This window comes from Protopterus annectens, chromosome 10.part0 (genome assembly GCF_019279795.1).
Source record: "Protopterus annectens isolate FY-2018-M chromosome 10.part0, PAN1.0, whole genome shotgun sequence".
Taxonomy (NCBI): domain Eukaryota; kingdom Metazoa; phylum Chordata; order Ceratodontiformes; family Protopteridae; genus Protopterus; species Protopterus annectens.
Genome location: NC_056744.1, coordinates 1,795,360,130 through 1,795,386,585, shown reverse-complemented (window position 1 = coordinate 1,795,386,585; position 26,456 = coordinate 1,795,360,130). Strand labels below are relative to the sequence as shown.

General features: G+C 44.4%; 1 protein-coding gene across 5 annotated transcripts in view; it reads right to left on the bottom strand.

Annotated features, from left to right (window-relative positions):
• Positions 1-26,456, bottom strand: part of FBRS (fibrosin) — a 1,655,257-nt gene that overhangs the window by 276,663 nt on the left and 1,352,138 nt on the right. For 4 of the 5 annotated variants that reach the window (XM_044086630.1, XM_044086634.1, XM_044086631.1 and 1 more), the window contains one exon: positions 12,930-13,001. The exons of the other annotated variant lie outside the window; for it this stretch is intronic. In XM_044086630.1, the coding sequence (XP_043942565.1) occupies positions 12,930-13,001 (72 nt within the window). The remainder of the gene's footprint in view (positions 1-12,929; positions 13,002-26,456) is intronic. 5 annotated transcript variants of the gene reach the window in all.

The window sequence follows — 26,456 nt, the reverse complement described above, 5'->3', positions numbered from 1 at the left end:
TGGCATGAGATGGGCCTGGTTTTTGGGTGGGAATGGTCTCTCTGAAAGTAATATCCTCAGGAGGAGAATCCCCTTCCACAGATTCTTGATCAGGAGAGTAATATTCCTGGGGGGAAGCAATCTGGGATGCATAAGAAATGGAATCCTCTGAGGAAGAGAAGGAAGAATCATGCTCTTCCTCCCTGACTTGAGAGGTCATGGGTGGCAGGGAAGAGGCAGAAGCAGGCCAAGGGCTCAGTAGAGGCAGAGTGGAAGGGGCTGGGTCTGAAGGCCTGAGGGCCATAAAGGCCTGCAATATGAGAGGAGGTGAAAGCCTGCCAGTCTGGTATGGCTTCTGTAGAGGAAGTGGTATGCTCAAGTTTTCTGCTTCTTTTTGGCCAGGGTGGAAGTAGGAAGCGGCCTGGCATCGGGTCAGGCAAATAATACATCTGAAGTCTGGATCCCGGTTGGCAGTACCACTGAAACTGGTTCCCCCTCGACATAGACGGTAGTCAATGTCTGGTCAAGCTCACAGGACGTGCCAGTAGTCAGCTGTTCAATGGCTTCCTCTAGGGGCGTCGCTGCAGTCGACATCTCCAAGCACGCCTCAACCCCCTAGATCAGCAGTTGGCGGTGCATCGGGAAGCAGAGCTGCAGGCGAGGCAGGCCTAGGAATCTTGGCCTTCTTGCACAGAGGTTCGGGTGTGGCCGCCGATGCAGGATCCATTCTAATGGCTAACCGCTTAAGGTGCTGGTTTTCAAGGTAGAGGTTTAAAGTGGCCAGGCAGCTGCAAAGGGTCTTCGGCACTAAGGATTGACAAATTCCGCAGGAGTGATCGTCCTCCTGGCCTAAGCAAAGAACACACCTATCATGGGCATCCTTCATGGGGTATCTGGCGCCCGCACTGGCACTTTCCCTTTTTACATGACATCAGCTAAAGGCTACAACAACCAAGCCTAAGCAATAATAATTGGCAAAATAAGAAATTAGAAACCCAATGAGTTTCTTATCTTTAAGATGCGACGTCTGTGAAGAAGCGATCGTACGATGCGAAGGTAGTCTGCGGCTGAAAATTTCTGAGGAGTGTGCAGACATCACATTTAAGGCCCCTGGTTTATGGCCTTGTGTGACGTCCAATGCACACTGCAACAGCCAAGCTGAAGCTTTTGTACAAGTCGCCGGAGGGCAGGAAATCCCATAACTAGAATACTGCAACATAGGAAGACATAATTTCGTTTAACGACTATTCTGGTACTTATGAGACTACTTCAATATGTTGAAGGAGGTCATCCTGCTGTCTGCATTTGCCAAACAACTCATTCACACATACAGCATCAAATGTGCCATGCCCTGCATGATGCATATAGCACCAGCCTTGTGGGCTGCCCTGTCTTAATCAAGCCTACAGTAGTTAACAGGCACACAAAATGCACCACTTCTTTTACAATCTAAATCAATCGTGGGTATTGAATTCACGGAACTAAATGCCATGATACGCAGTTGCCATTTTACAAAATGTTTTAAACTGAATAAATAAAGCAGACAGCAGTACTACCTACATAATTCCCTGCCAGACCTTCGGAATCAGACACCTCAATAGCTGATATGCTGACAGGTGTGAATGGGTTAATCGCACTAAAAATCACAGCAGTCTAAGACCCTGCTTATCATTTGGAAGGCTACTGGGTTATGGTGCCAGTTTAGATTCCCACACAGCTTCTAGACACACAACTGCAGCTTGTTACTGGGTTTTTACACAGATGGCATCCAGGTCCAAGGACGTTACAGTACCTCACTTCTCACCCCTTATCAGACCCATCACTAAGTACAAGGCCCTCTCTGGCATTCATCTAACCAGGCACTTGTAAAGTACAGTTGTATACACTTACCATAAATGTAGATGTTCGGGTATATTCACTGTTGCAGTCACCACATTTGGGTTATCCCTGCCAGGACAGCCCGAATACCAGAGGCTTAGTATTTCTGAGTCGGTTGCTGTTGCTTCAAGACTGATGTCAGGTTGTCAGTAGTACAAAGTAAGGCAGCCGGCACCATTACATCAGTTTTTCGTGCCCTAACCTGTCAGGAGCCCTCAAGTGGGAGCCAGGTTCTGGTGGAAGAACCCCACTAGTAGCAAGTAAATACCAATATGTCCCATGTAAGGAAAGAAAAGAAGAAAAGGGGGATGGAGGGAGGGAAACCAGGGCTGCAACAGTGAATACACTCGAACATCTACATTTATGGTGAGTGTACACTACTGTACTAAGTTCTTCGTGTTTCACTGTTGCATTTGGGTTTATTCCCAAAGCTAAGGAAATGGGTGGAGGGAGTCGAGAAAATTAGGGGCTGGCTAGGATGCCCTGCAAGACAGCAGAGGCAAACCCTGTCCTGGATTTAGAGAAGATAGGCAGGTGGTAATGTTTGGTAAAGGTGTGAACAGATGTCCAGGTGGCAGCCTCCAGGATGTCTCTGGTGGGGACTCCTCTGATGAAAGCTGCAGAGGTGAAGGCAGCTCTGGTGGAGTGTGTCCTGACCCCCTTGGGGGGAGGCTTTCCATGCAGTTTGCAGCAGAAATGGATGCAGGCTGCTATCCATTTGGAAATGGTCTGTTTGGAGATGGCTTTGCCCTTGCCCCTGCAGCAAAGCTAACCAGCAATTAATAAGACTTTCTGAAGGACTTAGTCCTGTCTACATAGAATCTAAGCTGTCTGTGCACGTCTAGAGAGTGCAGGATCCTTTCCCCCTTGTTCTGTGGGTTAGGGAAAAAAAGTGGGCAAATAAATGGATTGGTTGAGAGCCACACTGGACACCACCTTGCCATGAAGGACAGGTTAGTCCTGAGGGATACCCTGTCAGCATGGAAGATGATGAAGGGTTGCACAGCTATGAGTGCTTGCAGCTCGGAGACCCTCCTGGCTGAAGTGATGGCCAGAAGGAAAGCCTTCTTGCAGGAGAGAAATTTTAGCTCTGCTGAAGAAGCTGGTTCAAAGGTGGGGAGGGTGAGCTTTTCCAATACAAAGTTAAGGTCCAAGCGGAGGTTGGTGCTCTTCTGGGTGGCCTCAAGTTGCTAGCCCCTCTTACGAACTTGTTTATCAGACGGTGTGAGAAAAGGGCTTCTCAGTGGGAAAATGAGCAGAGATAGCAGAGGCATGAATTTTAATAGAGGAACGAGAGAGACCACTGTGTAGCAAGTCAGCTAAGTAATCCAGGATGAGAGGGAGGGAAGGCTGTGCTGTATTGGCTCCCTTAGCCTGAATCCAGGTGCTGAACCTTTTCCATTTGCCAGCATAAGACTTTCTAGTGCTAGGGCATCTGGCCTCACTTATGACATCTAGAACCTGTTGACTGAGGTTGGCAGATTGATTGGGGGTTAGGGAATAAGCCAAGCTGCCAAATTGTGGGTCTGCAATTGGGGATGTATGAATTCTCCTTCCCTCTGGGTCAGGAGGGTTGGAATCTGAGTGAGATGCCATGGTGGCAGTGGGGACAGGCTGTGCAGCAGTGGGTACCAGTGCTGGCGAGGCCAGTCTGGAGCAATAAGAACTGTCTTTGGCTTTTCCTCCTTTATTTTGAGCAGTACCCTGGGGATGAGAGGTAGTGGAGGAAAGGCATAGACCAACAGACTGACCCAGAGGAAGGACAGGGCATCCATTTTCCAAGCCATGCAGTGATGCTCCCTGGTACAGAACTTGCTGAGCTGATGGCTGGTGTGGGAGGCAAAGAGGTTGACCTTCGGGGTGCCCCACTTCTGAGTTATCAGGGTGAAGGTTCTTTGGTCAAGCTGCCACTCGTGTGGGTCAAGAAGATTTCTGCTTAAGTGGTCTGCCAGAGAGCTTTGAGAACCTGGTAGGAATTGTGCTAACAGGTGGAGTTGCATGGCAGGGGCTGTGTGCCAAAGGGTCATGGCTAGCCTGCACAGAGGGTAGGAGTGAGTCCCTTCCTGCTTTTTTGATATACTACATTACAGTGGTGTTGTCTGTTTTGATGAGAGCCCCTGGGGAGAGAAGGCGCTCAAACTGTCAAGGCATGCTGGACAGCTATTATCTCTTTTTGGTTGATGTGCAGATGGATTTGCTGTGGGGCTCCATTGGCCCTGTATGCACCTGCCATCCAGGTGTGCCCCCCAGGCAGTCATGCATCTGTGGTGAGGGTCTGGGTGGCGGGGGTGGTGAGAAATGTAGTCCCTTGTTGTGGGAGCACGCTGTTGTCCACCAAAGAAAATCTTTCTTGAGGCAAAGTATCATGGGTATAAGAATCTCTAGATCTTGGGAGTGTTGACACCAAAGGCTTTTTAGGTACCACTGAAGTTTCCTCATATACAGTCTCGCATACGGAATGAGTAGAATGCAAGATGCCATGAACCCCAGAGCTTGCAAGATTTTCCTTACAGATAACTGGGGTCTGGTGGCTAGTTGAGAGAAGTAGGCTGTCGGGAAAGTTTTCTTTTCTGGTGTAAGGAATGCCATCTGGGATGCTGTGTCCAGGCTTGCTCCCAGGAACATAATCCTTTGGGTGGGTACTTGTTTGGATTTCTTTTCATTGACTGTGTAACCCTAGGGAGGTTAGTAGGGACTTGACAAAGGCCAGGTGCTTGAGCAGCTTTTCCTGGCTGTCTACCTGAATTAGGCAGTTTAAGTATGGGTAAATCTGGACATGCCTTTATCTGCAAAAGGCAATGGCCAGAGCCAGACATTTTGTGAAAACTCTGGGAGCAGTAGATAAGCCAAAGGGAAGTGGAGAGAACTGCAAGTGCAGAGATCCTGCTCTGAAACGGAGATATTTTCTGAATGATTCCCTGACAGGAATGTGGAGGTATGCCTCCTTTAGGTCTAGGGTGTCTAGCCAAGCACTCTTGGAGAGCATGGGTAGCTGCTGCTGGAGGGTGAGCATTCTGAATTTTGTTATCATCAGTAAGGTGTTTAGAATGGATAAATTGAGGATGGGGCACCAGGTGTCTTCTTTTATGGGTACCAGAAAGAGTCTGGAGTAGAAGCCTTGCCTATCTGTTCCGCACCTATTGCCCTCATAAAGAACAGGAAAAGGACTTGCTTTTGTGCCTCTGCCCACTGGTTTGAAGGTAGATCTGGAAACCCTTTTTGAGCTGGAAGTGTGTGGAAAGAAAATTTGTATCCCTGGGACACTATGTTGAGAGCCCAGTGGTCACTGGTAACGGTGGCCCAGGTGCTTGCGTGAAAGGAGACTTTTCTTCCCAAGGGAAGTGAAGGTGGGCAGAGGGAGGTGGTGGGCGAGGAGAGTCATTGTGAGTTCTTACCCTAAGGGGGTGGCTTGGAACTCCCTGTTTTTGAAGTGGAGGAAAGTCCACTGTTTAGATCTCTGCATTCCCTGTGACTGCTGTCTGGGGGGGTCTGCTTCCACACGGCTGTGTTGGCCTGGTGGGAGCAGGAAAGGACCCAGTGCTTGGAGGGGCAATGCCTGCTGAACCTGGGTGGCTGGGCCTGTAAGAAGTCCTTAACTGCCTGCATAGATTTTGCTTTTTCTTCCATCTTTTTTAAGACCTCTTCTGCCTTAGTGCCAAATAAGGTGTCTTTGTGCAAGGGGGCATCCAACAATTTAGATTTAACATAGTCTGGCAAGGGCTGTTCCTTAAGCCATGCATATCTTCTAAGGACAGAACCGGTGACTGCTGCCCTGCAAGAAGCTTCTAGGGTGTCAAAAACCACAGTGCAAGGTGCTTGGTTACTTGACTTGTAGAATACATTAACTCTTGTAAATCTTTAGATTCTGCACAAGCAGGAAAGGAATTCATTTTTTGTTTGAGGAGTTCCAGGGTATGGTTGCTGAAATTTTAGCATATGGAACTGGCAATGGCAGTTTAGTACTCATAGCAAGAGTAGCAGAGATTTATACTTTTATACCCCATCTGTCTAGTGCTCGGGAATCCCTATTTGAGGGAGTGAGATTCTTAGCAGAGGTAGCTTTAATTCCTTTAGGCCCTTGAGAAATTACCTCAGGGTCAGCAGTAGGATTTCTGAAAAGAAATGAGAGAATCAGGGACTCTAATACCTGTCTGGTTTTCTAGGTGCAGGAGGGAGTGTCAGGAGTCAGACTGGATTGCAGGAAAACATCCTCCACAACATCCAGGACTGGGGGAATGGCCAGGGGTTTGTGTTGTGGAAGATCTAAGAATTCCCAGAGTCTCTTTTTAGACTGAGGATAGTCCTGATTTTCCCACTGGAAATGCTCCCTTAAGGGATGAAGGGGTTCCCCTAAGGAAAAATCCTCTGGGGGAGAGGCTGAAAAAATGGAATCCTCTGCATCCTCATAAGCAGAGAGGGGTTGCATGTCTTCATATTCAGATGCATCAGAGTCATCAGACTCCTGTTCAGACAAAACTACAGGGGACAGACCTCTTTCTTTTGGAAGGGGTAGCTTTGCTTCCTCTGATCAGCCTAAGGTCTTCTGCCATTTTAAGCATTTGAGACTGAGGCAAGGAAGCAGGTGCTTGAGTTTGGGTCTTCAGTTTCTTGGGTGTGGTTCGTACCCTGGGCCTAAGAAATGGGTAGTTTTCAAAAGAACAGTAGACGCGAAAGAAGATGTCGGTTTGTGTTGAGAACTGGTAGTGCAATGGACTTCCTCGGAAGCCGGTGCCTGCTCAGCAGCTCCAGACCCATCTAAGGGGGAGACAACTGCAGGATCCTTAGTCGAAGAAGAGTTTTGCGGCATACCAGACTCCGAAAGGGTCTCTGTAGTGGCCTGCGAATCCACAGAAGCGGGCATCAGGGGCTGCGTAAGCGCCTCACTGAGGACCGCAGAATTGACGACTAGCTTAACGGAAGCGTTGTTGGTAGGTTTGGACCTGTGCGGTCTCTTTCATCTTTACATTTTTTCGGAAGATCTGCTGTCGGATGGCTTACCGAAGCCATCGGAATTTGAAGACTGTAAGCGAAAATATCTAGCTACAATAAGGGCTCGATGACATAGTTCTGTTGTTGAACAAAGCATAGAAGCAACAGTGTGAGACGCCGTGGTCTGGGCCTAAGCAAGTGATGCAGTAAGAATGAAAGTCTCGGTGTGGTATTTGCTTTCCACAGGTGAGACAGTTGTTACCCTTATTTAATATCGGTTAGTGCAAGAAAAAAGGATCTCTAATGGGGTTCTTAGCTTTAGAAGACTTCAGCTTCAATTCGGAAGACGAAACTCAGGTAGCGGCTGACCGGCACTCGTGCGAACTGCTTCTGCTTCGGGCTCCGCGGCAAGAAAGACTGATGTAATGGTGTCGGCTGCCTTACTTTATACTACTGATGACCTGACGTCAGTCCTGAAGTGACAGCAACTGACGCAGAAATACTAAGCCTAGTACGAAGCATCCTCAGATCTAGTGCTGATGGATCTGTTGCACATGAGCAAAACAAACAGCATCAGAAACACTAGTCACTGATAGCAAACCTTTTGGGGTTGGCATGTCAAAAATTCGGAAAATGCTTAACCTGACTCTGCTTGCCCCCCCCCCCAAATAAAGAAAACAGCATGGCTCTCAGTATTTCAGGGATTAATCTCAACAGAATCAGGGACAAATTTATAAATAAGAGACATGGACAGTTTTAAACTACTAGTACTATTAAATTTGAGACACTGAGAAAAAAATGAACGTGAATTGATATACATTTTCTGAAGTAAAATTAGTCTACAAATCTAACTATTCTCATTAAGTGTAAAAAGTTGCAAGTTTCAGAAGGGATTAAGAGGGACAGTTGAGAGCAATGTAAAACAGCACACTCCTAGAAATGCAGACTATTTGCCCTTTGCAGAAGTGTAACTACGAAGAGAAAACAGTGTCGGCACTGCGCTTTGCAGACCCTATCAAGAAAGTACACCGAAATAGTCTGAGGTTAATAATTTCCTTACATCTGCAGCAGTGTTGATGAACTGGCTCTTGGCACAAAATAATTCAATGCACTTCACACAAGGAACAAATGTAAAAGCAGTTTCGTTGGTAACTCGGGTTTGGTGAACGCTGGTGTGTCACCTTTGGCACGTCTCACAAGTTCGCCATCACTGCACTAGATCCAAGGACCTGAACTTTCCTTGCATTGTAAACAGAACATGCTGGAGAACATGCGTCTCAAAGAATGCCTGCAGTACAGAACAAGCTCCCCAGCCACGTGAAGCAGAGTTCATCCCTGACCCTATACAAACAAAACCTTGATCACTAGAAGGGAAATCACAAACTCAGCCCAGTCTAGGCCCCCATGTCTCCAATGGACACAAGGTAAACAGAAAATAAATGAATCCCAAACTAATATATCCCCTCACATTACCCTTAATGACATCCTTACTAGTATACCCCCCACCATACAGGCGTCCAACATACTTTAGGACAAAACTGGGTTGGACTGCACGGCTAGGTTTATGAAGAAACTGGTGGTTATTAGCCTAGTAAATCCCTGTGAACTTATGAACCTATACTCAAACGCTCTTTGGACCATACAGAATCTTTCTAGTTTCTCTGTAGTAACTGGGAATCAAGCAGCAGGGACAAGAACTCAGAGGTCTACTTTGCAGGCCTGAAAATCTGTCGGGATAGCAAAAGCTTAAGGGCTTGGGTTCCTCCACACCCAGAAAGTCCAGTTAATGTTTCTTGGATTGACAGACCATTTTGGAACCCCACATGAAATGCTCCTACAATGTTTAAAGTCTCTCCAAAGGAAGCATCCTCAGGGGTTAGTGGAGACAGGTGGGAGAAAGCCTATACAACAGCCCCTTGTCACTCACACTGTAATCCACAGAAAAAGATATTTTGGGAGAAGTCAATTTCTAACTTTGAATCCGCAGTTTCTGGAGAGGTAGATTCTTCTCCATCGGTTTGGTTGAGGAGAAACTTCTAATATTGACAGTTGTGATGCCAGATATGGGTGTGTTTACCTCTTGCCAGACTACCATATACTTCTACAAATTTCTTGCATAAAGACCATTTGGGTTGGTGTCTATATATCTGGACTTCAGGCAGTTGTCTCTCCTGGCTGGCAAAGGACAATAGCCATTCAGCAGGGGGTTATTTACCATCAAGCTAATCAAACAGACCTGGCTCATGGCCATTACCAAATAGAATAGCAGGCATAACAAACTTTGCTTAGTTCAGGGAATGGCCAAATATTTGGCAGGGCACACATCTTGGAAATCTTCTCTGAGGCCGTAGTAGTAGATGGCCCAGTTGTACCATCTGCCTCCAGAGAGGTCAACACAGGAGGGGATGCAAAAGAAATAAGGCAATGCAGTAGGGTAAATGAAATGTAACCTGACTGAATCCAGTGCCTGCAAGCCTCTGCTAGAATGGCATGGCCAAGAAGGCCTTTTTCAACTTGCTTGCAGACTCTAGGACAGACAACTTCTGACTACTACTTTTTTCTATGGTTTGTAGGTTTTAGGTCACTGATAAAAGCAGTTTCCTGAAAATATGCAACCTATACCAAAGGTCACTATCTTCTTTTGTTCTAGATATGCCTTCAACATTTTAGCCCAGTACAAATGTGTATTTTTTTTGAAACCCAAACAGTACCAAGAACAAGATACCTAGTGTTCTCTGAAACTTGTATCGAGGGAACCAAATGAAACACAGACCGATAACGGATCTCTTCTTGCATAACAGCCCCGCGGGCGCGAAAAAAAATGATGCAAACTGCTCCTCATTTTAAGTTGTGCATCATACAGAGGTCTGGACTGGAAGAGGAATTAATTTCACTGGGAATGTCTGCTAAAACTCTACAAATTAGACTAAAAGCGTTGATATCCAATCGGCTAAATCCCCCACAGACAAATAGTATAAGTAGCAGCAGTGATCCCTTTGATAAACACCAACTGTTTTCTCAACTGGAAATAAAATACTGGCATGCAACCTTTTATGCCACATTCAAGATCCATCTGAAGCAGTGCAGGAACACATACTGGAGCATCACAGCCCGTGTTAATGCTGTCACAATCCTGCCCTCTTCTGATTACTTTTTCCATATTATTAGCTTCTTTAAGAGCTATTGCAGTTTCACAGAAAACTCAAACCGACTGTTCAAATATCAGTTGCAAACATTTTTAGACACTGCTATTACCTATACCACATATATAAACCTTAATTTTAACCAACATGATTCCCTGGGAGTTTATCACTGCAGCTTACTTCCTCTCCACTAACCTGTAATCAACTTATACTAAAATGCTAAATTACAAGACACATACTATTTTACTGTGCACAACTTATGAGAAAGAGAAACAATATTTCTAAAAAAAAAAAAAAAAAAAAAAAAAAAAAAAAAAAAAAAAAAAATTCTATATTAACTTTTTAGCAATACCAGGAAAGTACCACCAACTTTCAGGCATCTTTGTTCTTGTACTTTTTAACACCTCTCAAGAGTTCAATACATCTTCTGACTAGGTGGTTCTATTTTTGCTCTGACTTCCTATTTACCTGGTTAAGTTTTACTGTACTATGTACCTACTGTAACTGTCTGTGTTTTTGTACAAGGTAGTAGTGGTGCTCACGAGTCTAGTATTTGCCCGCTGTCTGTAAAGCCTTTTGTATCTGCAAACTGCTGTACACTACAGTGCATTTTTCTGCTATGCCTAAAAGCAGCTCTCTGCATCAACAAATCAGACTTAGTCTAAGCTGCGTTTAATAAAGACCAAGGTCTCTTACAGATTCACAAACCCAGAAAATCAATTTACCATAATCTCTACAGCTATTATCCCACCTTTTCATGGAACAAACTTCCCATGACCCTCGGAAATATTGCCCAGGTCCATGAATTCAAAGAATCTGTCAAACACTACCTAAGCAGCACCTGGACTTGTCACTGTAATCACCCCCACTTGAACCCCACCTTTTCTACCCCCATACTGTGCGCGCCTTTCCTCTCTTTCCTCCACTATCTTATAGAAAGTAACATCTTCATACGGCATGACAGTCTTGTCCATGCGACTTCACTTCTCAGACCTAGAAACATGCTACCCGTATCCTACTGCGGTATGGCTGTTAATATAAATAACTACACCTCCTGTAAAGAAAAAGACAGACTGCTTTTGTATGTACTGTGGACCACTAATGACAATCTAAATGCGTTAATTTTTCTTTTCGCTACATTGTATTAATGTCTTTTAGCTGTTTTTTTCTTACTTGTACTGTAAAGGCTAATTATTTTTATTTGTGCTAATTGACTTAGTTGTACTGTGGAGCTTTTCTCCATGGGCCTCTGGTGAAAAACGGCAACAGCTCAGTCGGACTATCCCGGTCAACAAATGTCAAATAGGAAACCAGTGTCTGTACAATTCTATAGAAGAGAACAGTAGAACTTGCACAGTATCTTCATGCTACTTAGTACTTATGGCATAAGAAAGAAACAAATGCATGTGCTACAAAACATGACGAAGGAAATTAATGGAGAAAAACTTGCTGCACTTCCTTCAAGAAGGGACTCCAACTATACATATTATTCTTCTGAGTTTCTGTTATCACACAGCTTACAGCCATACAGTTTTCTTCCTGACATCAAAACCTGGCTTATCAAAAATCTGGATCTGTTCCAAAAGTATTCTACTCTTCAGGAAATATGATTATCAAACTACTCAATGAAAAGCATATTCAATGAGTCGCATTTTAAATATTCAAGCATCTTTAACAGCCTGGTCTATGGCCCCTGATCTCATAATTAGATGATCTTAATCATCCCTTGCCCTCAAATCAAGCACATTCCTCTTTTTGGATTAAAAACAAGCCAGGAAAAGTGTTTGGGCTATGAAACTTCCTTTGTTCTGTTTGAAAGTGTTCCAAGATTCAGTTCAGCTTCCATGGTGGGGAAGGGCAACAAAAACGTCATCACAGCTTGCTCTCCTCAACAATACATATTCAGGCAGGCAAAGAAGATGGCTGTGTGTGCTCAGGAGAACATAACAGTCTTTCAGTGCCTCTGTTTTGTGTCCTTAGTATGTACCCATACTTTCTGGTCAACAACGCTGCACACCCGCAGAATAAGCCATGTACCATGGAACAGAATGGCCTCCTGCAAACAAATTACAAGACGCCTCAAATCCCCTTGGGCATCTTTACTGCTACAAAAGGGCCACACCCCAGAGACAAATAAAGCAGGATTACTTGCTAGTTTGACAAAACTGAGGAACATATCAAGCATCATTCCCAACACACCTTAATTCTCACCTAAACGACCGCCAAGTATCATTCCCTACACACCTTAACTCTCACCCAAACTACTGTCATGCATCATTCCCTACACACCTTAATTCTCACCCAAATGACTGTCATGTATCACTCCCTACACAGCTTAATTCTCACCCAAACGACCGCCATGTCATGCAAGTATCATTCCCTACACCTAATTCTCATCCACATGACTGTCATGTATCATACCGTACACCTTAATTCTCACCTAAACTGCCGGGTATCATTCCCAAATCACTTATGTAGCTGTTTCAAATAATGTCTGTAAACAGCTGAAAGCATCAGCAATGAATGCCTACAAGTAAACCAGAAGCACACCTGCACAGGTTACTAGTGTAGTACAGTGTACTAACAGTCTGCGCAATATGCCCACCCACCCCCAATAAGTGACAGGACAATCTGTCCCATCAGTAATCTACTCAAACCGCAAGTGCACTCACGCTGGTTAACATTGCAACATCAGTGTAGTAGCAGTTAGGATAACAATCCCACCCCCTCACAAGTGGAGCTGAGCAACAGTCGTATCAGCAATTCACTCTTAGCAAAAAGAAGCCACAAGTGCACTCTCACAGGTTAACACTGCAGCTATGGTCAGGAAAAATCCGTCCCCTTCCCCACGAGTGGTGCTGAGCCACAATTCTGCAGAAATGGAACTTAAAGAAAATTCCACAGTGCCTTAACATCAAAAATGGATCATGCAGGAAAAAAGGTATCACAAGAGCAAAGAGACACAAAAAGCAAGGTTAAACAACACAAAAGGAACAGTACCTTCATTTTCTTCTGGTGTTGTAGGATCATGTATGCCACTCTGACATGCATTGCACACCACTTCCCGGGTTTCTGCGAGGAGATGACAGAAGAGCAGTGAAACATTGCTCCATTTTATGAAATGGATTCATTCTGCAGAGGGGGTGGTAGACTGGGTGGGTGGGCCGAAACCCCCACACAAATCCTATCCCCCTTTGTAAAAGGACACTGGCAGCTCCCTGAGGGAACAATTACATCTGTAAGGTGCTACGGCATTCCCGTTACATTAAAAGGACATAATGTAGTTAAGTTTAGGGACAGAAATGTTTCCCCTTTACTACAAACCTGCTACAGCTACTGTCTCCCCTCATCCTTGACTAGCGAACAGCCTCTTATTTTATTTATGAGGTGCTCCCACCATATAGCTGCCTCTGCATCACAAGACCGGAGGCTCTGTAGTACACTACTGGTCAAGGAGATTGGCTCTTCACACAGAATTAACGAATGGAAGGGACACGGCCCAGGTCACATACAAGGTATCCTTGTTAATAAAGGCAGTGAGAAGGAGCTGCCAGTGTCCTGTAATACAAACTCTACACACTGTCAACATCTAAGTACCTCCTGCTTTCATTTACACTAGAGTCTAGGCCGATAAAAACACAAAAAAGGGATTAAACTTTTGCAGCTAAAACCTAGATAAGGTTTGTTGATGAGCATGAACTGGGTTTTTAACTTCAGTTCTGCTAGCCCTCTTCCCCACATAAGGTAAATACAGTCATGTGCTTCTTCCTTTTCTACAGTGAAAGTAGTAACACGGTGCTAACAGATGTGATAAGAGTTTCCTCCTACTGGGACAGCAGTTGCTGCCACAATTGGGGCTTGCTTCCAGTGGCAGTTGAAGCCTGTACATTTCTAACTTTACATGCCTTTAAACCTATGCAACATATTTAGACACAGAATATAAAAGCAGTCCAAACAGGTGGTACTGCAAACTGACATAACTATTAACAGGGCTGGAAGAAAATGCATGACTAACAACTTACTTTCACTCACACACCTTTTGTCAATCTCATTTGTCACTACGTTTAGTGTACTTTCACACTCTTTCTGTATCACTCTAAGATTTGTCACTGTATTTAGTGTACTACAATTCTAGCAAAACCAAAGAAACAGCAGCTAAGTGAAGGTGTGTTTGTCCAGCAGCTTTACTCTGTGTATGTGTGTATACCTGCATAGCTGTTGGTCCCAATGCTTAAACACCTGTTAACAAAAAAAAAATGAGGAAAACAGCAAGAGCCAGCTGGAAGGTAAACACGAGGGACAAATGTCATTCACTTCCTGGGGGGGGTCCTGTGTAAAAGCAGAGAGACAGCAAACTGTCCCAAAATGGTCCACTGATACTGAAGCTAAGCGTTGCTCCATGGTGATGACATGGGACAGACCATAAATCTGCAAGTAAAGCCAGCTGGAATGTAGACTACTTGTGCAGTCTCACTTGTCTTCTGGAGTTTTGAGTTTGTGTGGAGATCTGCTCCAAAACATATTTAAGTTCAGGTGCCTTAGGTAATCTCAAACATGGTCAGTGGATACTAAGTGACTAATGACGTGAATAAAACCAGGACAGGAAGTACAATGGCACATTTCACCCAGAAACATGAGAGCTTTTTCAGATCTGCACTCCTGCTAATCTCTGCACTCAGGATCTGCTCCAGAACAGTTAAAAAAATATCCGACATTCTGTGTATCAGCTGACAAGGAGATCATATTACCTAAAGGGGTGGAAAGTCCCAATGTACAGACGGGGGGGGGGGGGGGCATGGTTGCATACAGTATAGTGTACTGTATAAAAGTGAAATGCTGCAAACCTGCTGTGCCTACCTATGACCACACTTGGATGAATGGTTGGGCAAGGGCAAGCCCAACAAAGGCTGAAAGCTAAAAACAGTGATGTGCAAAGCCGCAGGCAGATGTGCAGCAGCAATGCAAGGAGGACATGAGGATGACACGTTTCAGTTTCAGGCTTCTGCAAAGCCTGAAAAATGTTTAGCTTACACTGAACAAAGTAACACACCAGGGTGCCAACACTAAATGGCACACTCTTCAGGTCCCGACTGATGGAAGATAATGGCTGTCAAAGTGCAAGCAAGGGAAGGGGATCAGCATCAAGAAGAGCTGAAGCAAACACACACAGCTTTATGCAGTCATAAAGCAACAACATTCTAGCTGGTGGGCCTAGTCAGATATTCCATAAACAGTGGGAATGTTTGGTCTTCATGCACACAAACTACTGGCAATGCTGCTCTACGTGTTAGGAGTGCGACAACACACTGCACTGCATGCTTAGGAGAATAATCATCTACAGTTCCTATCTAATACACTCAAAGCAAAGACACTTGTTGCTGGATCCACTGACTACCTGCAGCCACAAAAGCATCTAGGTGCTGCAGGATGATGCACACAGCTCCTTCCACAGGTTTCAAGTAGGAGAAGTAGTCGACCATCCTTTACATGATGATACACACACTTCCTTCCACGGGTTCCAAGTAGAAGTAATCAACCATCCTTTACATGACGTACACAGTTCCTTCCACAGGTTCCAAGTAGGAGTAGTCGACCGTCCTTTACAGTATTCATTTTAAGAATGTTTCATACTTACCATGATTCCCCTTCATCATGTGTTGCACAAAAAAATGCATTCTCCAATTCTTCAGATTTAAAGTAGAAAATGTGTTCTCTTCTCCTTTATGTCCACCACAGAACAGATGTTCTTTCCTTCATTGGGTTCCATGTCAGAAAGATGTCCACCTTCCAAGGTTGCAAAGTTTTACAAGAGAACCATCCTTTCCAGACTCCCCTCACTCATTCTAGATAGGAAAAATGCTTCTTCATCCTTCAAAGACTTCAGTGTAGAAAATATGCTCCCCTCTCTCCCTAATCGGTCACACACAAACATTTCTTTCCTCCTCCACTAAGTCCCATGTAGAAAAGGCATCTTCTCTTTCTTTAGAGTTCTATATTTAAAAATGCACTCCTGCCCTTTTCTGCTCCTTTGCTAAATTCTGCGCAGTAAAGAAATCTCTCATGACAGCTTTGCTGAGCTCCAGGCAGGACTGACCGTTTCTGCTCCCTCACAGTAGTTCTACATAAGAAATACTCTCATTCTCTACAGAGCTGGGGGGTAAACATCTTTCTGCAACACATACATGCTGAAGATTCCATTATCTCTGCTCAGAGCATTTAGTACATCACAATAACCTTACAGGGTGCTACCTGGCATTCTTTAACAATTTCTTTCCACAAATAGACCCCATCCAAAAAATAAAAAGATACTGCCTTTAAGTATCAGAATGCACCAAACATTCACAACTCCTCTAGCTGATAGTACTTCCATATTATTGTACCTTTTCCTTCTTATCTTTCACATGAGTTACCAGAAAGTGTTGCTGTGACCACTAGCGTACTAAAACTTTGCCCCAATTCTTGTCTCTGGTGGAGACTTCCATGGCATGGTTTGTGCAACATTAGTATTTAAGGGAAATGCACAAAATCAAGCATAAATCATAGAAGAGCATGACAGCTAGCCCTGAACAATATTACAACAAACAGGATTGGCCTGCTAATACACCAAAGGAGCAAATGACAAGTAGACAGCCTGCCTTCTTTAAAAGAGTGTATCAAGAGCCAATGTCTGCTACAGTCTAAACCATTTGGTTAGGTTGCTAAAAATTTGTATGGATAGATTTTTATTCCATTTTTTAAATTTTCTGTGCATAGATTTTACTCATCCTGTGAATAACAGTTTTGTGTTTTTTTTGTATCACGACTTAGAGGATATGACTGTATTTATCTTTATATTATTCAGTGGATGAAAGACCTACACTAGTATTAAATTTTTCTTTGCTGTACAGAAGTTTTAGTGGTGTTTTTGTTTAAAGGAAAGCCCCAACACAGGACAGAGTCCAGTTCTGGACCATTAAAAAAAGTTATCTTAACAAGGAGCAGACTGGAATCCTCCTGAGTCACCACCAAGGAATGCAGTAAGGCAAGGCGCAAACCAGGACCACCACAACAGTACATCAAGATGGCCAGATGCTGCTGCTGCTGCTGCTCATGCAAGGCCTACAACAAAACACCGTCACCAATGGATGAGATGAAGAGTTGCATATTGTACTGCAAGTGAAGATGACCAAGTGCAAAATACAGGCATTTCTTGGGTGGCTTCCAAATGCTGATGTGCCAATAAGGGATCAAAATGCCCAACATAACTGCTAAAATCCCCCAAAGCAAAAGAAACACTAGTGAATGGATCCTCACCAACTAGAAACTGCTATACTGGATGTGATCACTTTAAAGTACAGTTGTGTACACTTACCATAAATGTAGATGTTCGAGTGTATTCACTGTTGGAGTTATTACATTTGGATAATCCTGCTGGCAGGTTGCCCTCAGCTGGCCTGAATTCCAAAGTCTTGGGTTCTGAGTCGGCTGCTATCGTCCCTTCCCTGATGTCAGGTCGTCAGAGGTATAAAAGCAGCAGCCAACGCCATTTTCTTCAGTTTTTCTTGCCCCAGATGTCAGGTGCCCCCAAAAGGGTAGCCAAACTTTATATAAATATTCAGAAATACACCAACATAAATTTTACCTTCATCTATAAGCAAATACACCACCTAGGTAGTATAAATCAGAGAAGGAAAGATAAGATCCAAAAGGAAAAGGTGGGAAGGCGGGTGGGTAACCTGGACTGCAACAGTGAATACACTCTAACATCTACATTTATGGTAAGTGTAAACAACTGTACTATGTTCTTAGTGTTTCACTGTTGCAGTCATTACATTTGGGTAGAGTCCTAAAGCTATGGTTAGTACGCTGGAACTAGACAGCAGTAGGAGCGGCTGTGAGGCCCTGCAGAACTGCAGTGGCAAAGCCTGCCGTGGATTTAGAGTAGCGTGGCAGATGATAATGCTTTGTAAAGGTGTGCAATGAATTTCAAGTAGCCGCCTCTAAAATACCTCTGGTTGGTACTCCCCTGAGAAAGGCTGCTGAGGTGGCTGCAGCTCTGGTGGAATGAGGCCTAATGCCCTTAGGCACTGGCTTGCCATGGTGTAAGTAACAGAAACGAATGCAGTGGCCTAACCACTTAGAAATAGTCTGCTTTGAGATAGGCTTTCCTTGTGATCCTGCAGCATATGTCACTAGTAATTGCTCTGTCTTCCTGAAAGCTTTGGTTCTGTCCAAGTAGAATCTAAGCGGTATGTGTACGTCCAAAGAATGCAGAATTCTCTCCCCCTTGTTCTATGGATTTGGGTAAAAGGTTGGCAGATGGATGGCTTGGTTCTGAGCCACACTGGACACTACTTTAGGCATAAATGTTGGGTTTGCCCTCAGGGAGACCCTGTCTGGATGAAAAATGATGAAAGGTTCCACAGCCACGAGTGCCTGTAGCTCTGAAACTCGTCTTGCAGAAGTAATTGCTAAGAGCAGAGCTGTTTTCCAAGATAAAAACTTCATATCAGCAGTAGCAGCTGGCTCAAAAGGAGGCAGGGTGAGCTTTTCCAAGGCATAGTTGCGGTCCCATGCAGGTATTGGTAGTCTCCTTGGGGGCCTTAAATTTTTGGCTCCTTTGAGGTACTGCCTTAATAAAGGGTGAGAAAAAAGTGGTGGCTCTGTATTGTAATGAGCCGAAATGGCAGAGGCATGAATTTTAACTGATGAACAAGATAGGCCTTTGTCCAGCATCTCAGTTAAGTATTGCAAAATCTCAGGAATATTTGATACCGCTGTATCAGCTTCTTGTGCCTGGTTCCAGACACAGAATCTCTTCCATTTTCCAGCATAAGACTTTCTAGTACTAGGCCTTCTGGCTTCCAGAATGACATCCATCACAGCTTTACTGAGAGGTGTTTTTTGAATGACTACATTATCCGCCATGCTGCCAAGTTTAATGTCCTGAGTTGGCTGTGCATAATCTGATTGTTTTGCTGGGACAGTAGTCAAGGTATTGTCCAAGCTGGGTATAGAAATACGTTTCTTAGTATTGGATACCAGTACTGGCGTGGCCAGTCTGGGGCAATCAGTATCATCTTTGGCTTCTCTTGTCTGACCTTTAGGAGCACCTTGGGGAGGAGAGGCAGTGGAGGAAAGGCATATACTGATAGGTTTTTCCAGCTGAAAGACAGGGCGTCCACTTTCCATGCTTGTCTGTGACAAGTCCTTGTACAGAATCTTTTTAGTTGGTAATTGAGAGGGGAAGCAAATAGATCTAAGTCTGGGCATCCCCATTTCCTTATTATCATGTTGAAGACTTGTGGATCCAGCTTCCATTCATGGGGATCCATGATGTTTCTGCTTAGTTAGTCTGCCAGAGTATTTTCCTTTCCTGGCAGGAATTGTGCTTGCAGATGTACTTGGTAAGTCAAAGCTGTGTCCCACAAGGTCATGGCTAGTCTGCAAAAGGGGTAAGAATGTGTGCCCCCCTGCTTGTTTATATACCATGTGACCATGGTGTTGTCTATCAGTAGTTGCCCCGGATGAAGTAGGTCCTTGAAGGCTGTCAGGGCATTTTGAACAGCTAACATCTCTTTTTGATTGATATGTAGATGCATTTAGTTTGAGGACCATGTGCCCTGAATGCATCTTCCTGCCATGTGGGCTCCCCAGGCATAGTCTGATGCATCCGTTGTTAAGGTCTGCCTGGCTGGAGGTAATCTGAATGGCTGTCCCTTGTTCTGGTGATAAGCCTTTGCCCACCATCGAAACTCCTGTTGCAGGCAGGGAATGAGAGTAATGACGGTTTCCAGGCTGTGGCAATGTTGAGTCCAAACACTTTTTAGGTACCATTGAAGTTTCCTCATATGCAGTCTTGCATATGGAATTAGTAGGATGCAGGATGCCATGAAGCCCAAAGCCTGCAGAATTTTTCTTGCAGATAAATGGGCCTTTGTTGCCAACATTTTGAAATAGGTAATCAGTTGCCTTTGTCTGTCTGGCATGAGATAAGCCATCTGGGCAGTTGTATTCAAGCTTGCACCCAGGAATGTTATCTCTTGTGAGGGCACTTGTTTTGAATTTTTTGTTGACTGTGTACCCTAGGCATGTTAGAAGTCTTTTCACAAATGCCAGATGTTGAAGAATGCCCTTGTTCTCTGTTTGAATGAGACAGTCGTCCAAGTAAGGATATAATTGCATTCCTCTGTCTGCAGAATGCAATTACTGGTGCCAGGCACTTTGTAAAGACCCTGGGCACAGTAGACAAGCCAAAGGGCAGTGCAGAGAATTGGTAATGCATTGAACCAGCCTTGAATCTTGGGTATCTTCTGCATGATTGTGTGATTGGAACATGCAGGTATGCCTCTTTTAGGTCTAAAGTCACAAGCCAAGCATTCTTGCCCAGCATGGGCAGAAGCTGCTGCAAAGTCAACATTTTGAATTTTGGAATATCCAGGAATGTGTTCAGAATAGATAGGTCCAGTATCGGCCTTGTCCTTTCTGGGTACCAAGAACAGTCTTGAGTAAAATCCTTATCCTGCTCTTGCTGTGGTACTTGTTGAATGGCCCCCATGTCCATGAGGGATGAGACTTCTTTTTGTGCCTCTGCCCACTGATTTTTTTGGCAGATCTGGCCAGCCGTTTGCCTTTGGCAGGGTATGGAAATGGAACTTGTAGCCTTGTGACACTATGTTTAGAACCCACTTGTCCTGGGTTATGATGTGCCAATTTTGAAGAAAAAGTACTAATTTTCCCCCTAAGGGTGCTGCCAGAAGATAAGTGCTTGGTGCAGGCAGGGGGGAGTCATTGGGACTGTTTTCTGTATATTTGTGATCTATCTTCTCCAGCTTTGGAGGTAGAAGCACCCCATTGCTTGTGTCTATAAGAACCTTGCGCCTGGGATCTGCCTCTGAGGTCTGTCTGACACAGGAAAGGACCAATTTATTGTAGGCCAGTGTCTACTAAACTTAGGTGGCTGTACTTGTAAAAAATCTTTGACAGTTTGCATAGATTTAGTTTTGTCCTCCATTTTCTTTAACACCTCTTCTGCCTTAACACCAAACAAAGTATCATGCTGTAAAGGTACATCTATTAATTTAACTTTAACATGATCAGGCAGATTTTGTTCCTTTAACCAAGCATGCCTCCTAATTACAGAACACGTAACTGCGGCCCTGCAGGAGGCCTCCAAATAATCAAAACCACATTGAAAAGTATGTTTTCCAACTTGTTCTGCTGCATACAATAAATCCTGCATTTCCTTGTTTTCTGCATATTCAAAATTTATTAACATTTTCTGTTTAAGCAATCCCATGACATGTTGCTGACACTTAAGCATATGAAATTGACAGTTTAAGGCCCTTATAGCCAAAGCTGCAGATGTGTAAACCTTTTTTCTCCATCTATCCAGTGCCCTTGAATCTCTGTCAGAGGGGGTTGGGTTTTTTTGCAGTGGAAGCCTTAACTCCCCTTTGGACCCCGTGAAATAGTTTCTGGGTCAGCAGCAGGGTGGGTTTTTAAAAAGAAATTTGAGAGAGTCAGGAACCCTGTAATATCTGTCAGGCTTAACAGGAGCTGGGGTAAGGAGTCAGGGGTCATACTGGACTCCGAAAACACAATGTCTAACACAGGTGGAATGGTTAGAGGCCTGTGCTGAGGTAGTAAAAGAAAATCCCTGAGCCTCTTTAGATTCTGAAAAATCTTGGCTCTCCTAGTGGAAATGCTCCCTCAGGGTATGCAAGATTTCCCCAAAGGAGTAGCCCCCACAGGAGGAGATGCTGAAGGTATAGATTCTTCAGCATCAGAATCCTCATAGGGAGGAAGAGCATATTCCGGATCAGAAGAGGAATCAGAAGAAATAGAAACCTGATCTGAAGATTCATAGTCAGTGTCTTGCCTAGGCCTCTCATAAGGAGGGGGATGGGAACCCCTGATCAAGGTAATCAAGTCTTCGGCCAATTTGAACATCTGTTTTTTGGGCATAGAGGCCTGTACACGTGGCTCTTGAGTTTGTTTCCTTGCTTTAGAAGGTGCTTTAGTCTTTGCCTTTGAAGCTGAAGTCGTTTTAATGTAAAGATGTTTAGGTCTGAATACACCCAAAGAAACCAGTACCTGCTCAGCGGCTCCGGACCCATCTCAGGGATTAGCGTCTGAGGTTCCATTACCTTGAGTATCCAGCGGCATGGCCAACTCCACGTTGGAGTTGGTAGCTGCCTGCGACCCTAAAGTAGCGGGTGTCAGGGGCTGCTAAAGCGACTCACTGAGAACCGGCGACTGGCTTAGGAGAAGCTTTGTCATCGGTTTTTGGCCTCGGTTGTTTTTCTCTATCCTTTTCTTTGTGTTTTTGTAAACTCCGGTAGTCGGATGGCTATCTGACAACATTTCAGGATAATTAAACCACCGGCCAAAAAAGTTTAAAGAAAATCATACCGACGCTCAATAGTGCATTGGTTAAATCTAGCACAAAACCGATAACCAGTAACATTGTGATCAGAACCTAGGCAAGGAATACAGTAAGAATGAAAATCCTTATGAGGTATTTGCTTTCCACAAGAAATACAATTAACTTTTTCTGACATCGGTCTGGAGCAAGAAAAAAGTTTCCCCAACGGGGTACTTAGCTTTATTGAAGACTTCGGATCTGAAACTCAAACACAAAAATCTCAGGAGTCGGCCGATCGGCACTTGTGAACTGCTTCTGCTTCGGGCACCACGCGGCAAGAAAGACTGAAGAAAATAGCATCAGCTGCTTCTTTTATACCCCTGACGACCTGACGTCAGGGAAGGGGCGACAGCAGCCGATACAGGACCCAAGACTTTGGAATTCAGGCTGGCTGAGGGCAACCTGCCAGCAGGATTACCCAAATGTAATGACTGCAACAGTGAAACACGAAGAACATCTAAGGTAAGAACACACTAGCCTCGACCTCCACTTCTCATCTGTGACCAGGTACAACTCAAATGTGTTTTCTGAGTCAGAAGGTGGTGCAGGCCCTTCCTTATAGCAGGGGCACTGTGATAACGTCAACAGCTATTCCAGCACAGGAATAGTCCATCATAGTACACATGGACACAGACTGGTCAGGAAGTTCTAAGACGGACACTTTCTTTGAATACATGCATGTCCCATTTATCCCATGTGGCAGCTCTCTGGGCTTGTATGAACCCCAACAATAGACCTTCTGCAGGGAGGTGTGGCTGGTAATCAGGAGTTCTATGGTGTGGCCAGAAATACGTGCCTCTTGTGAGACTTTGCATGTGGAAAGGAAGGAGGCAAAATAGCCTACTGACTAAGTACTCTTCTCCATAAGGTGGGCCTCTTATGCTTGAAAGTATGGGGCACTGAGCTCAGCCTCAACAGTGGATACTGCTGTTCTCCTGTGTTGGAGTTTCTTGAGGATCTCTACAGAAGGATCTCCATGGTGAATCATCCACTCAAAAAAGTGCACTCAAGATTACTGGGCAAGACCTGATGTGAAAAAAACTGAGCTAACAACCAGGTCCAGCCACGTGTCAGCATGTGTTGTGCTGATCACTGTATTACCCAAATCAGTAATACACTCAGTAACTGAAACAGGACTGATGACATCAAACTCAGAGACTTAATTATCAGGGACTCTGAGACCCTAGAATCAGGCAGCCTAAAAAACTTTTCCAATGCCTAAACCATTAAAAGTAAAATTGGAACTAAAAATGTCAGGAAGTGAGAGGTAGGAGCCCTCAAGGCCAGTGGAGAAAAGACAGAAAACTTTGGATTTTTTTTTTTAAACAGTTAGAAGCATGACTTAGTGCTGGTGATTATAAGCCCTGTGCTTGGCTAAGGAACTTCCAAAGCAGGTGGCCTTGGTGTTTAAAACATGGCTAGACTTTTGGCCGGAGAACTACAGGTTTGGACAGACAACTAATATCAAGGGGATTCCAGATTGCAAAGTAAGCATATTTAAAGGACCAGCTACAAAAGAAGAGATGATCTTTAGTAAACCCCTCCTCTACAAAGCACTCAAGTCTTACCTAAAGAACAGAAGAACAAGCTCAGCCAATGAACAAAAACTTATAAAAAAGATGGCTTCCCCAAAAGAAGGCTCATCCAGACGAGTGTTGCTGGAGGATGGACAAAAATTATTCCTGTCCATCTCAGACAGAAACCACTGTATCCTCCAGATTCATGAGCCCATAATAAAGTACAGTTGTGTAAAATCTTGCCATAACAGTAGATGTCCTTCTCTTCACTGCTACAGTACTCATAACCTAATGGATCTCCTGCCAAAGATAGCCCAACGTCAAGCCAGTATACCAAAGCCTTTAGAACCTACAGGCACTGTACACTACAGAAACACTCCTCATGCAAGGCATAGGACTTAAAGTTGACATATAGATGCACACAGTCAGAACTGAAAAGTCCTAGGAGAAACGCAATGTCCCTAGGTTCAAGGAAAAACATGTGCAACCAGAAGTAGAAAAAGAGCAGCCCCTCAGCCAGGAAGGCACGAACGTATAGGCTTGAGCTGAGGCAACAAATACTGTAATAGTGAAAAGGATACCTACTGTTATAAGACTTCACACAACTGTACTATAGTATACCACATTACTCCTGCAGTATTCAAAACCTAAGGGGGAGAGCAACCTCAAGAGGACCCCTGTAAGGGGACGGCATGGAAGTACAGTTGTGTACCTACCATAAATGTAGATGTTCGAGCGCCTTCACTGTTGCAGTCATTACACTTTGGTTATCCTGCTGGCAGGCTACCCACAGTCGTCCAGAATTCCAAAGTCTAGGTCCGGCGTCAGTTGCTGTCGCCTCTTCCCTGACGTCAGTGTGCCAGGGGTATAAAAAGATGCAGCCGACGCCATTTTATTCAGTTTTTCTTGCCCCGGATGTCAGGTGCCCCCAAATAGGTAGGCGGAAAAAATTATGCTAAAAAGCATGCATGTACTAAAATAAACATTTCCTTCATCTACAAGCAAATATACCACATAGGTTGTATAGAAATGAGAAGTACAGAAAAGTCCCAGCAATGGAAAGGGGGATGGTGGGTGGGTTAACCTGGACTGCAACAGTGAATACACTCTAACATCTACATTTACGGTAGGTACACAACTGTACTGTTTGTGTTTCACTGTTGCAGTCATTACACTTGGGTTGAATCCCAAAGCTGAAGTTGGTGGCTGGGCCTAAATAGGATTAGGAGAGGCTACCAGGCCCTGTAGAACTGCAGTGGCAAAGTCTGCTCTGGATTTAGAGTAGAGAGGTAAGTGGTAGTGCTTGGTGAAAGTGTGCACTAAACTCCAGGTTGCAGCCTCCAAAATGTCTTTGGTTAGTACTCCTTTGAGGAAGGCTGCTGAAGTGGCTGCTGCTCTGGTAGAATGTGGCCTAATGCCCTTAGGCACTGATTTGCCATGTTGTGAATAGCAGAAGCGAATGCAGTGTCCTATCCATTTTGAAATGGTCTGCTTTGAGATGGGCTTTCCTTGTGATCCTGCAGCATAAGCTACAAACAGCTGCTCAGTTTTTCTGAAAGCTTTTGTTTTGTCCAAGAAGAATCGTAGCGGTCTGTGTATGTCCAAAGCGTGCAGAAGTCTCTCCCCTTTATTCTGGGGATTTGGATAGAATGTTGGCAAATGAATGGTTTGGTTAAGAGCCACACTGGATACTACCTTTGGCATAAATGTTGGGTTTGTCCTTAGAGAGACCCTGTTCTGATGAAAAATAATGAAAGGTTCCACGGCCATTAATGCCTGTAACTCAGACTCTTCTTGCTAAAGTTATTGCTAGAAGCAGAGCAGTTTTCCATGATAAGAACTGTATATCAGCTGTACTGGCTGGTTCAAAAGGAGGCAGTGTTAGCTTTTCTAAAACAAAGTTGAGGTCCCAGGTAGGTATTGGTGCTTTCCTTGGGGGTCTTATGTTTTTTGCCCCTCTGAGGTACTGTCTTAGTAGTGGATGAGAGAAAATAGGAGGTTCCGTATTGTAATGAGCTGAAATGGCAGAGGCATGGATCTTAATTGATGAGAAGGATAGGCCTTTGTCCAGCATCTCAGTTAGATATTGTAAAATCTGAGGTATATTTGGAACAAGTGGTTCAAGTCCTTGTGCCTGGTTCCAAGCACAGAATCTCTTCCATTTTTCTGCATAAGATTTCCTAGTGCTGGGCCTTCCTGACTTCTAAAATGACATCCATAACAGCTTTAGAGAGAGGTGTGGTCTGAGTGGCTAGATTATCTGCCATGCAGCCAGATTTAAGGCTCTGAGTTGACTGCAGAATCTGATTGTTTTGTTGAGTCAGAAGATGAGGAATTTCAGGTAAAGGCCAGGCTGGGCCTTGAGACAAGCTCTTAAGGATTGGGTACCAGTGCTGGCGTGGCCAGTCTGGGGCAATCAGGGTCATTTTTGGCTTCTATTGTCTGACTTTTAGGAGCACCTTAGGAAGAAGATGCAGTGGAGGAAAGGCATAAACTGCCAGTGTTTTCCAGCTGAATGATAGAGCAACCAATTTCCATGCTTGTGAGTGATAAGTTCTTGTGCAGAATCTCTGTAGTTGGCAGTTGTGAGGGGAGGCAAAAAGA